At 41.8% G+C, this 17177-nt stretch overlaps 1 protein-coding gene across 1 annotated transcript in view; it reads right to left on the bottom strand.

The window, feature by feature from the left end:
• The window catches only part of Faxc (failed axon connections homolog, metaxin like GST domain containing), a 63978-nt gene that overhangs the window by 5653 nt on the left and 41148 nt on the right, over positions 1-17177 (bottom strand). The window contains exon 5 of the mRNA XM_036178846.1: positions 8540-8656. Coding sequence (XP_036034739.1) covers positions 8540-8656 — 117 coding nt within the window. The remainder of the gene's footprint in view (positions 1-8539; positions 8657-17177) is intronic.

The following is a 17177-nucleotide window of genomic DNA, read 5'->3' as shown; positions in this document are numbered from 1 at the left end:
GCGGGAGGCTATGGCTGGGATGTAAAATAAACAGATGGAAAAAAATAAAGAAGTGTCCTTACAGATAAGTGTGCCTACAAACACATCTAATAAGACTTGTATTTTTATTCTTTTAAATATTTTAAGTTAAACAGCTGTACCCAGTTCCAGAAGAAATATGAAGAAATTGTATGAGTTTTGCCTTTGATCCACCAGATGGCGGTGTTGCTTAGAAATAGAAACTTGACCAACTCTAAGGCTCTAAATCCATCTTTTTAGCTATACAAACATTTCACTTATTATACGTATAACCGTGTTTAGTGAAAAAAACTAGGAAACACATAAGATGATAAAAATAAAAAATGTCCAATAACTCCATTCTCAATAACATTTGTTATATTCTTGTAGAAATGTGCTTTTAAGTGTTTACACAAACTTGCATTGGCTACATGGGTACATGTCCCCGTCCTTTTTCTACTTAATAACACACAGCAAGGACCTCTGAGTTTCACAGTGTGGCACCCATGGTTATCTCACAGTGTATTATTAGGTGAATGCACCACACTCCAATTTTCTTCCAGACCCTTGTCAAAGCCATTTCACTTGTTTCTACCCTGATGACTGTTGATTGATTACTCTGGTTTACTTTCTATTAGAGAAAATAACATAATCTGGAAGATTACAAGTCTGTGGATAGAAAGTATATAAATATATAAAGAAAAAAAACAACACTTATCATCAATCCAAGGGAATCACTGTGAACTTTTTGATTTAATTTGTCTTTTCTACTTATTTATTGTTGTTAGCCATTACCCCATTTAACATTACTGCAAACATTTTCCCGTGTTATTAAAACTTTCTAGATGCTGATTGGTGTTTTCCTTAAATTTACACCCCTCTATAAACACAACAACACAAGAGCCCCTGCTTTATGGACCTGTAAATGTAAGGTCTGCTACTGGTTAGAGGTCACCAATTTTATTCTTAAATCACAGTAGTGTGGTCTACATGGTTTAAGAACCCATGCTGTAGATAGCCCAGCAAAGGAGAAATAGATGAGATCTACATGAGCAAACTGGGAATGAGGGCAGGTAATGGAGGGCAAGGGATGGGGGATGAGAACATAGGGGAACAGGAGGTTCAAGCTGGAACAGGGACAGAGTGGGAGAGCAAGGAAAGAGATATCGTGATAAATAGAGACACTGGGGAATAGGGAGAAGCAGAGTGCTAGGGAGGTTCCCAGGAATCCACAAGGATGAACTGTAGCCGTAAGATCTGCAAGACACACACCATTTAAGGCTCTACCATTGGGACTGCCTTTCTTTCTATGCCCTTGTCTCTTTACCTTTCTTCTTCCAGAAGAACTGTTCCCTGGAGGTGTGACCCTCATGACACTTTTGTGTGAGATCATGAAAAGTAATAATCAGTCACATCATCTGACATTTCTATGGTCCTCATTGTGAACAAGACACCATGGTGCATGCTTTACTCAACTGCTGAACTCATATTAACATCCATATTCCTCACCTCCTACCATGACCCTACAGTCTCTGCTGAGGAATAGAGATTGACCTGGGAAGTAACCACTTTGTACTATTTGTCATGGCCTCCTGCCCTGTGTTTCTTCCTGGAATTATGAGAGGAGAGGAACTACTTCCTAACAGCAGGGAGCTATGGTAGAAGAAGTTGTAATTCTATTGCAGAGTTGAGAGGGTTTGCCTTAGTGAGCAAGTGCTGGGAGCCCTCACACCACACCCTGTCCCTAAAAAAGAATGAAACAAAGAGGGAACATCTAGAGTTGGGGATCTCCCTTTACTGTGCTCTGCTGTCCCTTTCCCATCAGATGACCCATTCTACATGCTACCAACCAAAAGAACTGTGAAGGCTGGCAATAGAAGGTTGGCAACAGAAGTTGGGATGACAGGAAGTGGGCACTGTATTAACATAAATGCCTATGCTAATATGTAAACTTTATGAATAGAAAAACAGCATTTCTTCAAGGCACACTCAACAATCATTTAACAATTTCATCTTCTGTAGAGTATGAACTATTAAAAATTAGTGTGGTGGCATCCAACACTGATAAGGATATAGAGGCTAAGCATTGCACTGCATGGATGGTAAAGGGTTGTGATAGCCTACTTTGGAACATAATTTGTTGATACTTATTGAAACTTTAAGTATGCGTATCTGTTGGTCTTGGATTCTACTTTGTGTTCCCCATTCTGCTACAACAAAATCATCAGTATATAAAGTTACATGCACATGAGTGTTAAGTGTGGCATTCCATATCAGCATAGGAAAAAGGGAGAATGGGGAGAAGAGGGAGAAGGAGGAGAAAGAAAATATGGATGTCCATCAATAGGAACTGATTGAATAACTTACCCCTGCTATAGGAAGTACCGCTAATAAGGATTCTAGTAAGTTAAAAGTAAGTTGTAGTGTAATGAATACAGTACTGTCCTACTGCTTAAACAAATAGCAAAGACAAACAAACCAGAACCATATATGTATATATAAATTTGTACCTGAAAAAGAAAGAACTTACATTAACTCTTCTATGTTGACTAATCTGTGGGGATGACAGTGGACATCGGCAAAGGGGAAACCCACACATTTTTAACCTGTTTTCTTGTGATTGAACTTGTAACCATTATATATTACTGTCTAATTTGAAAATCCAACCAAGTCAATGAAGAAAGAAAGAAAAAACTAAAGTGACATTCTCAGACAACTTCAAAGCTGAATGTTCCTCTGCCCTGTAACAGGTAGCTGTTCTAGCTATGACCTTGAAGCACCACCCCTAGAGAGGCAGCAGGTGACTGCTACACCTGCCTATGACCTTGAAGTACATACCCCTGGGGCGTGGCCACTCAGAACCCTTAAGATCTGGGATACAAGTATGTGGCTCTCTTCTTTGCTTCTTTGTAGTTTGGATGCTGGGACCAGGCAGAAGATCAGCATGGGACATAATTTGACTTTCCTGGGCCCTACAATAACTCTCCCATGCTGCAGAGAGTTACCTCCTAATAAATTCCCTTGCTCATTAAATAGACTCCGTGGATCTCTTGCTTTGCTACCCAGAAGGCAATCCTAGACAGAGTAAAGAGCCTTCTCTTGGAATTTCCCAAATGGAAACACCCTCCACTCCTTTTTGAAAAAAAAAAAAATGTGAGTAGTGTTATCTTCCTGTATCACTTTAATATCACTAATAATCAAAAAACATTTTGTGAACAAGTTCACTGACACTAGAAACGCTGTTACCCAGACCCAGAATCCAAGATAATTTTTCTCCAAGATCCAAAGATACATGGTAAGAATGAGGATGAAGCAGAGGCCTATATTATCTTCCAGCAATACCTACTATATGTCCTGGGTCATTAACCAGAAAGTATTTGTCAAACATGAGGCCAATAGCTAAAGACACACACATACACTCACATACTCAAACACACACACACACACACACACACACACACACACACACACACACACACACACGTGTCCTGTGTGCAAGGACTGGCTACAGCTGTAACTGGCTACACAGGTTCACCAGACACTGAGTCTAGCCTCTTTCTAAAAAGTTCTTAACATGCTGTAAAGACACTATTTCTGTCTTGTCCCATTGATACTGAAGATACTGAGACCAGTGACACTAGCTCACAGATCTCAGAATCCAACACCTACGAAGGCCAAGGAATGCAGCCATTTCCTGAAACCTGAATGCCCCAGCACAACCTCTGCCTGACTACTTCCAGATGAAAAGGAGTAAGAGTAATGGAGTAAGGGTATACCTAGGTGTTTTTCAATGGTATTCACCATATTCCATCTTTTTTAAATCTGTCAAGTTAGCAAGTTTTTAAAAAAGGACATTAAACTACAAGAAATCACTGTTGGTGAAAGTTGCTGAATCAGGTTTCTCTTAGAACATGAAAGAATTTCCTGATCAAAACATCAATCCTTACTACATCAAGAGTGTTGCTGAGGGGTGAATAAGATCATAGTATGTTATATACATATATGAAAGTGTCATTACGAGGACTGGAGACACAGTTCAGTGACAGAGCACCGGACAGCGTGTGAAAGCCCTATGATTCGTGCCTAGTAACACAAAATAACATAAAAAATGTCTTAATGAAAGTTGGTGGGATTGCTCAGCAAGTAAAAGTGCTTGCTACCAATCCTGACGACCTGAGTTTAATCCCCAAAACCCACACCATAGAAAGAGAACCAACTTCTACAAGTTGTTCACTGACCTCCACACATGCCACATGTTCATGCTCACATATATACTACACACACACACACACACACACACACACACACACACACACAATAAATAAAATGTAAAAATATAAAGAACAGAAAATGTTACATTACATACATTATTTTATAACATTAATATATGCCCACAAAAATGCAGAAAGACTATTACTGATAATAACACAGATTACAAAATAGTTACATTATTAAAACAAATTATAGTTGCCCTAATCAAGGAATTAAAATTGAAGAGGCTTTCAGACATTGCTCATAAGAACAGAAAATACTCTGGCCTTTCTAGAAAGCATACAAACCCAAAGCATCGGTCCTTTGAGACAGCAATCCCCACCTAGAATTTAGGCTCCAGGAAAAAATAGAGGAAAGATAAGTACATATTTATAACAATGTTCACTATAGAATACTGATTTAAAATAAGGGGAGAGAGACTGGAGAGATGGTTCGGTCTGTAAAGTGCCTGTGGTGGTAAGCATAAGGACCTGAGTTCAAATCCCCAGGACTCATGTAAATGCTAGACACAAAGATGCATGTCTGTCACCCCAGAGATGGACAGTGGAAACAGATCTGTTGTGGAATATTTGTTTACACTGTGAAGAGTGTCTTTGCCAAGGCGCCTTCTAATTGGTTTAATAAAAAGCTGAATGGCCAATATAGCTAGGCAGGAAGAGGCTAGGCAGTATTTACAGGGACAGAGAGGACTCTGGGAAGAACAAAGACAGAGTCACTAGCCAGACACTGAGGAAGCAGGATGGGCAGTATGGAAATAGGTAACTAGGTAACAAGTCTCCTGGTAGAATGTAGATCAATAGAAACCGATTAACTGAAGTTATAAGAGCTTGATGTGGGCAAGCCTAAGATAAAGGCCAAGCTTTCATAAATAATACTAAGTCCCATGTCATTATTTGTGGGCTGGTTGTCCTGACAAAGCTTACTACATAGATGCCCAGTGTTTATTGACCAGCAAGCCTAGCCAGTCAATGAGATTCAGTGAGAGAACTGTCTCCAAAAGAAATAGAGTGGGGCTCCTGACCAGATTGCAGAAAACACCTCACCCCCTGTGCCATACGGTCCAAGGTGAGTGAGACTCAGCAAGCCATGGAGAGGGGGGACCCTAACCCCAGATTCCAGAGAAACACACTACCCTGCACCATGCAGCTGGACGCACCAACCAGAAGCCCACCTGTTGTCAGGGTACTATGGTGATCTCTTTGTGATAAGGAAGCATGGCCCAGCATACCTCCAGGGTGACCTGAGTGGGTCAAGGAGACCTACTTGCAGGTCTGGGGCTGTGCACTCCTGGCTCCCAGAGAAAGCACACAGGCCCACCTGGTACCTTGCAGTACTGGCCAGATGGACGCTCTTAGTGTGAACAGAGGTATGGCATAGTGGTTCATGGGGGAGAGGGAGAGAGAGAGAGAGAGAGAGAGAGAGAGAGAGAGAGAGAGAGAGAGAGAGAAATAATGGTTCAGGTCCTGTGGACAGAGGCATATCTGAAGAGATGAGAGAGGAAGGGAGCTGGCTGGCTGGGATGGTGAGGGAGCTGAACCCTTGATGAGCAGCAACACACAGGAAAGCGAGTCCTGCACTTTGTCTGGGTAGCACAGCAAAGATCACCCTGTTGATGAAAGAACAGGTAAGCCAACCCTGAGGAAGTGACTGTGGGAGACCTAACCCCACCCCTCATCTCCCACATGGCAATGTAGGCTGGAGAGACATGCCCTCCCTCTGCCCCTGCCCATCAACATCTAAGGCAGGTGGGAGAGCTGACCCTGAGGTAACTAGAGTAGGAAAGCTGCCCCTGCTCCCCACAACCTGCAACACTCAAGAAAGCAGGCCCTGCACCTCACCAGGGCTGCATGAAAGAGCCAGCCCTGTTAGAGGAGGTGTAGGTGAGCAGCCAGCCCCAAAGTTGTGAGCATTAGAGAGCTCTCCCCATTTTTCATCTGACTTGTGGCAGCATGTGTGGGGAGAGTTGCCCTTCACCCTCCATACTCATCAACATCTGGCAGGTGGGAGAGCTGGCCCTGTGATCCTAAGAGTGGGAGAGCCAACCCTGTCAGAGTAGGTGTGGGTGAGTCAGCCCTGAAGTTGTAAGCATGGAAGAGCTGTCCCCATTTCACATCTGGTGAATCAACCCTACAGCTGCCCAGGTCCAGACTCAAGGATGTGACTTGGCCTGCCCCATCATCCACCCCATCTATGATCTGCTGGAGCATGTGAAGGGACCTGACCTGCAGACCCAAAGTTACAGGGTTTCCACACAACAGGGCAACAACAGGATATCCAGGAAGAGCCCCAGAGTGGGCCCAGCTTCAGTAGGGTAGTAAAACCAGGGACCTCAAACCAGACCAGTGACACTTTGCAGTGAACACTTGCAAGTAAAGACATATGAACAAAGGAGTTCACAGTGTGAGTCACAGTGAGTCACACTGCAACTTCCATGACAAGATTCTTAAGTTTTTCCCTTTTTGTTTTATTTTATTTTTATTTTTCCTTTTTTCTCTTAAATTTTGTTTTATTGGGGGGGTGTGGCTGTGGAGGGCAGATGTGAAGGGACAGAGTAATGAACGGGATCAAGATACATGATATAAATACAATTAAAAACAAAGCAAAACAAAAAAATTCTGTAAATAGCAAAAAAAAAATAAAAATACTTAAAGAGCAGAAGTCAGGTCTGTGAATTCTAATTAAATTCTTCCTATGAATTTGATTCTATAGAATAATGTTGAAAAGCAAACCTTATCACAACCAGGAAAGCCCACTGTATGCATTTAAAACCTCCTAAATTTCTATTACTTACGCTGTATATTGTATTAAACCCATTTAAAGCATACATGTTAGCTTCCTTAAGCCAATGTTTTTACAGGTTCGTAACCATCATAAAATAGATTGCTTTTCAGAATAAATACCCTTTATACCTATCAAAAAGAAGAAGAAGAAATAGAGTGGAAGATGAGAGAGGAAGATATTAACTTAACGTCACCTTCCAGCCTCCATACACATGTACAGGCACCAACACCACACACACACACACACACACACACACACACACACACATGCACACACACATGCACACATGTGTACACAAACACTATATACATACACAAAATTTTTAAATTTAAGAAAAAGAATACTAGCAAAATTATCTTAAGCAACCCATAAATACAAAACAATACTAACCACATAAATTATAATATAGCAAAATAATAGGATGTTATATAACTACTAAAAATACATTCTTGAAGAATATTTAATGACAAAGGAAGAGTAATATGCATTGCTTATTCAAAACTTCAGGTTATAACTTCATCGGCATTATAGTTGCAGCTTTTTAAAGTACATGCACACTTAGACTTGACAAAAAATGAAGATACACAGCACAATATCAGTAGTTCTCTGTGTGATTGGTGAAATCACAAATATGTGTGTTTGTCTGCTTCTTTGTTAGCTCAGGCTGGCCTGGAACTCTCTGTGTAAACAAGGCTGGCCTTGTACCCAGCATCCTCTTGCCTTAGCCCCCCATGTGCTGGGATTACAGGTGTGAACCACCATACCTAGTTTACAGTTCTCATTTTTAAAAAAATTCTATCTTTTCTCTATTTTCTCCAGTTAAATGTGTAATATTTGATAGTTATATGTATAGCTGCAGTGTGTGGTTTTATCTTTATCATACTTATTTATCCACAGTGGCACAAGGAAGGTGAGAAGACACCCTGCAGGAACTGATTCTCTCCTGCTACTTGGGTTCTGGAGATCGACACTGGTTGTCAGGCTTTGTAACAGGTCTCTTTACCTGCTGTGCATCTCACTGACCCGCCACAAGCATATTTTAAGAAATGCTGACTATTCAGTCCATCTTCCTACTCATCTAAATTAAGGAGAATTTCTCAATATGTCAAGCAGTTCCAAGAGCAGCTTGTGTGGCTCTGTCATTAGCTAGGACCAAAGAACTAACATTTTCTTTAACGTCCTCATACACATGACAAGGCCAAGGCTGTCCTGGTTGCTCCGAAGCTAGAGCAGAACACTTCCTTGTCCAAGCCACTCACACTCCTGGGTTTGGAGCAGTTCTAAATTATCCTGGCTCGTTATTGCTGCTTTCTTGGCAAAATGTCTACCAAGACAGCAAAAGCAGTGAAAGGGGTGGATACAAAATTAGCTACATGTTAGGGACACAGAGCTGTGGGTGTCACTGAATCTCATGGCACCCATCTCCCCATGCTGCTCCCCACCCACCCGTCCCAGCCACTCCTATAACACAGAGGGGGTTGATACTTGCCTTTGATTAACCGCTCTGGTCTGGTCCCTGGCAAGGTCCACATTGCCTGTGCCAAGTGTCCAAAGACAGTGGCATCAAGAGTGGAAAGCTTGGGCCCCATGATGTACTTCTTGTCACCTGCAGCAAATGGAACAGAAAGATCACTGGACTGGCCCATGCTGTCTAATATTATCACAAGGGCATTAAGCACATTCTCATGATACAGTTGTTTAACTATGCACCAAAAACCTTTATAGAGTCAAAATACATGCATGCCCTTTCCAAAAAATAAAATAAAAATGAACAAATGTCCTATGACACAATTCCCAAGGTAGCAAAGCATGGAAGGGTGCTCACCTACACAAGGAATAAGGATGCTCCCAGAAAAGGGAATAATTCATCAACAACTAAATTCCAGAGAACCCCCTTGTCTCAACTCCAATAATAAAAAGGTGTGATGCTTACCAATACCTGGGAAGTTTGCTAGAACCGTCTCAAAATTAATTTGTACCAAGCACCCAAGACCTCAATGTTTATAAGACTAGATCAATACGTTTGCCTAGAAATGAACAAAAAGCCTGTGCTAAGGAGTTTGAAGCAAGGCTAGCCATGATACTCCCAAGGATGGGACAACTGTTTTGCATAAAATGTCAGCTTCCCTAGGAAACCTCAACTACAGAGAAGATACAAGTTCACGGGTTCAGCCCCAGCATCAGGCCTTAGGCTTACACAACTGCCTTTGTGTCTCTACTTAACCAACACTGATGTCAAGTTCAGGCCTTGACATGTGAACTATCACACTTGACTAAGAAGAACCACCCAGCGTGTTTTGTTGGCTGCTGTCAGGTGCTGTGTAGCATAAATAGAAACTTCTTTTTGCAGCAGACTGGGACCAACAGAAAGCCACAACTAGTCAAAATGTAGACAATAATTGGTCATGGGGTGCCCAGTCCCCATTGATACAATACATCTACAATATAACCCCTATACCGAAAGCTCAGGGAACATCATAGAGGAATGACAAAAATATTTTAAGGGCCAGAGGATCAGTATTTCTGCTTCTAGACATGACAGGAAAGCTACAGCTATGAAATTGCCACAATATGGTTGACTATACACTACCTGAACAATGATTAATAGATCAACGTGGATGGGGGAAATGTCATAAGACCCCACCCCTAGATGAAGAGCTATAGGCAATTAACAGCTGCTGAGAAAGGGAGAATTAGTCTTCCCCATGGCGGAGCCCCCTAATTGGTAATCCAACAGCAAGTAGTCAGCCCTCAAAACATACACATATAGCCATACACATATATACATACCACCAAAACTAAATGGACTCAGCAGGTTTTATGAATTTATTCAAATATATTTGTAACAATAATAATTAAAGAAAAAAAGGCCATGAATTTGAGAGTGAATGAAGTGTGAAGACTTGGGAGAAGTTGGAAGGAGGAAAGAGGGTAATTATCATTCACATATGTGAAAAATTTTAATTAATTTAATGGAGAAGAAAAACTGTCCCAAGTTGTCTTCTGGGCTGTTGCCAAGTACTGTATCACAAAGAGGCAATAGTAGAATTGTATTCACCCAGTTTACATCCTGACACACAGTTATCTGTTCTGAACATTACCTAACCTCTCAATGTTTTCCTGTCTGCAATAGGAGATGACATTAAGAATACTTTTTCCTGGAGTCTGGGGATATATCTTTATCAATAAGATGTTTGCTTTGCAAGGATAATAACTTAAGTTCAATCTCTACAACCCACATAAAGAAAAAAATGAGCTGGACACCATGTGCTTGTAACTTCTTTTCTGAGGAGGTGGAACTTGGTTCACTGGACAGCAAGCTGAGCCTATTTTGTGAGTACCAGGTGAGTGAGAGATCCTGTCTCAAAAAAAGGGGGGAGGGATGACACCTGAGGAGTGACACCTGAGGTTGTTCCCTGACCTCTAGATGCAAAGCACAATGAGCCTGCTCCTCAAGATTACTGTGGGGATGTAAAAAGGAAAACACTCTGCATCAGTGCTGAGTAACTCATTGAAAACTAGTTCTCTTAACGACAGACTCTCCCTTTCTTAAGTATATGCCTCATACCATATGAGTGTAATCTTATAAGGTCACAAACACTTTTAATGGCTTATGAAAGGAGTTGGGAAATAAAGTTCAGACTTGACTTGGAAGACGAGGCCCATGATTCTGTGTTCCCAATTCAAGCTGTATTCCAGTGAAACCCCTCTCTTCATTTGCTCTAGTACCCCAAAGTTCTGTTCCCCAGCACATGCTGTCTCCTGTTGCTACATTTCACATGCCACGCTCCAAAATCTCTATGGGTCCCCACTCCTATCCATCAATCCTGTCTATCTTTGAGATTCATCACCAGCATCCTCTCAAAGCTTTCTCTCTTACTCTGCCCAGTGACAACGGGAGATTTCTATTCACACAGCCTAAGGTCAGTCTCATTTCTGTCCATGTAACTGCCCAGGACATAAAGCTTTTAATGTCTATTAACATCATATTCCTGAACTATAAAGTGGGAATATTTTCATGTTATTGAGAAGATTGAGGTGACCTGAGCTAAGCACAAAGGAAATAAATTTATTCCCCTCAGGCCCCTTACACAGTATTTTCCTCTGCTGTACATGCCCAGGTTGTCTTTTATTTGGGGCTTTTTATCCTCCCAGTAGATGGAAAGCTCTCTGAAAGCAGGGGTCATTTCTTATTTTTCTCAATGAACTCTTGCAATGTGCTTTCATTTTCCTGGCATGGTCATATCCTAGAAGTATCCTTGAGTGGTGCGCTGAGGAGGTTGGACCTTTGATGTCAATGCACAGGCCAAATAAGAGGGAAATGTCTAGAGGAGGCAACACAAGGAAACAAGGCAGTAAAGACAAATGAAATGGGGAGACATTATTTCTTAAATCCTGTGTGCTGTCAGGCATGGGGGTGCAGCCCTGGAATCCCCACATTCTGAAAGGAGAGGCAGGAAGATTTTTGTGTGTGTGAGTTTGGGTCTACAGTGAGTTTCAGGCCAGCCAAGGATACATAATGAGATCCTGTCTCAAAAAAAGAAAGAGGAGGGAGAGGAGGAAGGGAGGAAGAGAGTAGGAAAGCAAGTGAGCGAGGGAGGGAGGAAGGGAAAGAGAAAGGGCAAGGAGACGGAGAGAGATGTCTATTAAGTATTCCAAAGGAACCAAGGCATACCCCGTGCTAGGACACTATCTGAGCCCAGCCAAATTATCTTTTCCGATGAAGAAAATCAAGTTTTCCTTGTTAGAGCCTCCAATGCTTCTCATCGTCAACCAATCTCCATCATTTCCATCACAATTTAAGCAAACTATTCAAATAATAGGAAAATGTTGATATACTACCCAGGCAAAAATAACACACACAGTAGGCATCATTCAATCTTAGGACTGTTACTTCTCTGCTTTTTAACTTTAAAAATCTCTCTCTCTAACTCTCTCTCTCTCTCTCTCTCTCTCTCTCTCTCTCTCTCTCTCTCTCTGTGTGTGTGTGTGGGGGGGGGGTGTACATGCATGTGCTACAGCAGGTATGTAAGGTCAGAGGACAATCTCAGGTACCAGTCCTCACCTTCTACCTTGCATCTCTTGTTCACCACTATGTACACCAGGCTACCTGACCTACGGACTTCCAAGGAGTCTTCTGTCTTTGCCTACCAGCTCACTGTAGGAGCACTAACATTACAGACACACACTACAATAGCTGGCTTTATGTGAGTTCTGGGGATCAGAACTCAGGTTCTCACTCTTGTGTGATAAGTGCTAACTCACTGAGCTATCTCCCCAGCCCAGTTATTTTCTGATGGTATATCTTGCTTTTCCATGCCTCAGACACTGCTCTATTGGTGAGAAATGTTGGTGGCTATGAGACCCTTCTCAGGGCTCTCACACCATTGTGCTAGGGCAGGAGAGATCAGCAGATGACACAAGAGTCTCTCCTATTGGATTGTGTCAGGGCTCCACCCGGTCACAACTCAACCCAGGCCAGCCCACATGGACACATTAAAACTATTAAGAACAAAGCCACATACAACTTCCAGAGAAAGTAAGACAAAGAGAGAGAGAGAGAGAGAGAGAGAGAGAGAGAGAGAGAGGAAGGGAGGAGGGGAGGAGGGGAGGAAGAGGGAGGAGGAGGAGAAGAAAGAAAGAAAGAAAGAAAGAAAGAAAGAAAGAAAGAAAGAAAGAAAGAAAGAAAGAAAGAAAGAAACATAACAATGGATTCCTGACTCTTGCCCCCTGACAAAAAACGATGAAAAAAGTATTCTAGAGGAACCAGAGAGATGACTCATCAGTCAAGTGCTTGTCTTGCAATGAGCACAAGTGAATTCAGTCTGCAAAACATTCTTTGGAATTTTTTTAAAAGGCTAAGTGTTGTGACACATGTTTGCAATCCCAGAACTGGGGATGTAGAGACAGATGGACCTTAAGATTTGTGGGAAAGCCAACTTACTCAGCAAGCTGTAGGCCAGTCAAAGATCTGCATTAAAAAAGAAAGACAATGATGGACAACGTTGGAGGAATGACATCTAAAGTTGTCCTTCTGGCTCTTCATGAACACATGTACACACACACACACACACACACACACACACACATACACATTCTCTCTCTCTCTCTTTCTCTCTCTCTCTCTCTCTCTCTCTCTCTCTCTCTCTCTCTCTCTCTCTCTCTCTCTCTCAGAAATGCTAGAGTGTATATTATGAAGTCTCTGATAAAAATCAAAGACTTTGAGGATGAGATGGGAAAACACATACAGATTAAACATTTAGAAAATCTAAAAATAGAGCATGATAATACATATAACATCTATGTAATCATTTTAACCCATACACCAACTTGTGCACATGGTGGTTAGCCAAAACTATTTGGTCTCAGAAAATTACAAGTGGAAAGAAACCAAATTAACATTAGAACCAGACTAAGATGCTGGCACCACAGCCTCTTGGGTTCTGGCCCAGTGTTCTTTGTCTCCATAATATTATGCGCACATCATCATCTCAGAGACAAAGACCCATAAACAACAAGACCAGCAGAGGCAAGAGAGGAAACGCACAGAGCAGAAAAAGAAAATCAGGGCAGAGATCTGAGAGATTTTTAAGAAGGTGTTCATAAAATAAATACAGATTGAGGTCAGTATCTGTGGAAAACCTTGAGCAGTAGACACAAAATAGCCTGTGTATGCTCACAAACATGGGACAGTTGTGAATTTAAATGATATAAAAATATCTCTATCATTAAAAAGTCCTCAGAATACCCATTAAGCTTCTGTTTTGAGGGGCTGAAGAGATGCCTCAGTGGTTAAGAGAACATATTGATCTTATAGAGGACCCAAGTTCAGTTCCCAGCACTTATCATCAGGCAGCACACAACTACCTGTATATAACTCCAGATCCAGGTAAACCAAAACATCCAGCCTCTGTGGACATCTGCACTCACAAGCACATGCCCACACACAGATATGCACACCTATACATCTAATTAAAAATAAAATAAATCCTTTTAAAAAGAGTTTAAACTTCTATTTTAAAATAAGTTGAGACATGGAAAAGCTGCAAAAATAGTTTCTGTATGTCTTTCTATTAATATTAATACCTTACATAATGATTGTATATTCATGAAAAATAAAGAACTAGGAAATTAACCATGAATGCAATGTAATTAAGACCACAGTGGACTTATTTCTAATTTTGCTGGTTTTTGGATTAATATTCCTTTTTGTTCCAGTCTTCAATTCAAGATTCCACATTGCATTTAGCTGTCCTACCTGAGTGTGCTTCACTTCCTAAAATCCCTCAGCCTTTTCTTGTCTCTTGCAACCTCGGTACTCTTAAGTAACACTAGTCAGAACTGGATGTGGTAGTACACACCTATAGTCCTAACATGCAGGAAGCTGAAGCAGGCTGACCTCAAGTCTCAGATGCTGCCTCAAAAGAACTGGTGAGTTATTTAACAAATATCTATCAACTTGAATTTATCTGAAGCTTGCTTATGATTAGATGAGGTTCCCACTTTTTTTTTTTTTTTTTTTTTTTTTTTTTTTGGCAAGAATACCAGAGAACCACTTACGTATTCTTCTTAATGGCAAAAAAAAAAAAAATTATGATTGGCCATGGAGTGCACTGTTGCACAAACAATATTCTGGGTGTGTCTGTAAAGGTACTCTGAATTAAATTAGCAATTGAGCTGGAGGACTAAATACAGCAAAGTGTCCTCCCCTGCCAGCAAAGCTAAATGGAGCAGCGAGGCTGATCTTCTTCCCAGTAAGAGAGCTCCTTCCTGACTGCCTTCAGGCTCACTGTTGCTTGCCTTTGGACTCAGTCTGAAACTTTGGATCTTCCAGGGTCTTAACTGCTCCCTCCATATCTACACACTTCAGCAACAGTTCTTCCTGGTTCTTAGGCACTTGGCATCACCCTAGAACATACCATGGGCTCCCCAGGCCTCCAACTTGCTGTCTTTCTGCTGATTTGGGGACTTGTCAGCCTCCATAACTGTGTGAGCTGGTTCCCTGTAGTAAATTTACTTACATCCTAAGATGTAAGTAAAGAGAGTTTTAACTAACCCCCTTCGGAGGGTGTGTATCAAGGGGTACAGGATTATGTCTCATCACTGGCAATGGTAACTCTGACCAGGTGGCAAAAGTGAGTTACAACAGGCTTCCTCAGAACATTACTATATTTCCATTTGCAATTAATAATCTCTGGAAAAATTCATTGTAACAAATACCCGGGTTTCCCTTAAATTCTGACTGATTAATGTTTTTACTCAGTAGTAGGCATTATCTAAAACAATGCTACAGTATTTGCTTCTGACTTTCTATTTATCTCATTCTTTCTGCACAAATTAATTAGAATTTTACTGTCCCTCCAACCCATTTACTAATGCATTCAATTATTTATGTATGAAAGTATGTACTCATGGATATTTTACTTGTTCTATGGGTTATAACCCAATACTTTCATTACTTGTTTTTGTTTTGAGACAGGATCTCATGTAACCCAGGCTGGCCTTGAATTTTCTAGATAGCCAAGAATGATCTTCAATTTCTGATCCTCCTGCCTCCACCTCCTGGTTGCTGGGATATAGATGTGTGCTGGGTATCAAACCCAGGAACTCAGACATGTTAGATAAGCACTCTACCAACTGACCTAAATCCCCAGAAAGGAAAGGAAAATTTAATCATATTTTACTCTACAGGCAAAGAGGCCAAACTAAAGTCCAGAGCTCTCCCAGGGTTCACCAAGTGCTCCCATGATAGAGGGAGTTAGCAAAACCCAGGGTTTTCTATGAAGAGCAATGGAGGAGTAGGCATGGGTGACGACGCACCTTGAGCTTCAGTATGTCTAGTGAACCACCCTGACCACTCTTCGGAGAGGGACAGGAGCAGCTAGGGGATAGCCGAGCACCTTCAACTCTCTCTGCCAGCCTCCAGGTCCTTGGAAAGGACGAACAAAAACTGGAAACATGAAAGCATCAGGCAGTGAAAGACTCAGGACACGTCAGACTACCTGAAGTACATGCCAAAAGAGGCTCGCTCACAAACTCGGGGAATGCTTCCTCAAGGTCACAAAGCCCTTCAGCCTATGAGGTGAACACACATCCCAATAGTTTCAGATGACTCTGCTGCTCAGAGTGATCTGACAGACCTCCATGATGGGTCTTCAGGGGCCTTCAGGAAGCAGAAGCCAGGAGAAAATATAAGAGCAATAACCAACCAGCCTGTGACTCTAGAGAGGCCCCACAGGAGTGGGAAGACTGGCTGAACTGAGGAGTCAGGGAATGACAGTCATTTCTAGAATGTGCTATTGTCTGTCCAGGATGGCTTAGGCAGCTCTTCTCTATAAGGAAGACCATATTGTAGATATAGGTGCCACAGGGGTACCCAAGCATGGCCAAAAGCTAAACAGTAAATGCTGAACCATGAGTAACAAGAATATTAAGAGCCCTGATAATATTTGTCATTTGTACTCCAGACTTGAGCTTATGGTCCACTAGCTCTCAGAGCCCACTCCTCTCCTAAATCACAGAGAACAGTTCTACAGCTATCAGAGAACGGTCCAGCAGAACTGACAACTTCATTAGAAACACAAATCAAGACAAGTGTGGTGACGTGAACACATAATTCCACCATTTTGTTTGTTTGTTTTTGTTTCTCGAGACAGGGTTTCTCTGTGTAGCTTTGTGCCTTTCCTGGATCTCGCTCTGTAGACCAGGCTGGCCTCGAACTCACAGAGATTCGCCTGGCTCTGCCTCCCGAGTGCTGGGATTAAAGGCGTGTGCCACCACTGCCTGGCTAATTCCACCATTTTGAAGGTGAAGGTAGAAGGATCAGGATTTCAAAGGCCAGCTTTGGTTACACAGGAATTTAAAAGCCATCCTGGGCCACATGTCTCAAAACTATCACAAAAACCCACAATTATTTATAGTCAGCAGATGCTTGTGAGTACATGTTAAGAAGTTTGCAGGCTGGGCGGTGGTGGCGCAACGCCTTTAATCCCAGAACTCGGGAGGCAGAGGCAGGTGGATCTCTGTGAGTTCGAGGCCAGCCTGGTCTACCAAGTGAGTTCCAGGAAAGGCTCAAAGCTACACAGAGAAACCCTGTCTCAGAAAAAAAAAAAACAAAAAAAAAAACC

This window comes from Onychomys torridus, chromosome 2 (genome assembly GCF_903995425.1).
Source record: "Onychomys torridus chromosome 2, mOncTor1.1, whole genome shotgun sequence".
Classification (NCBI taxonomy): Eukaryota; Metazoa; Chordata; class Mammalia; order Rodentia; family Cricetidae; genus Onychomys; species Onychomys torridus.
The sequence above is the reverse complement of the archived record's forward strand: the minus strand, read 5'-3'. Positions and strand labels throughout refer to the sequence as shown.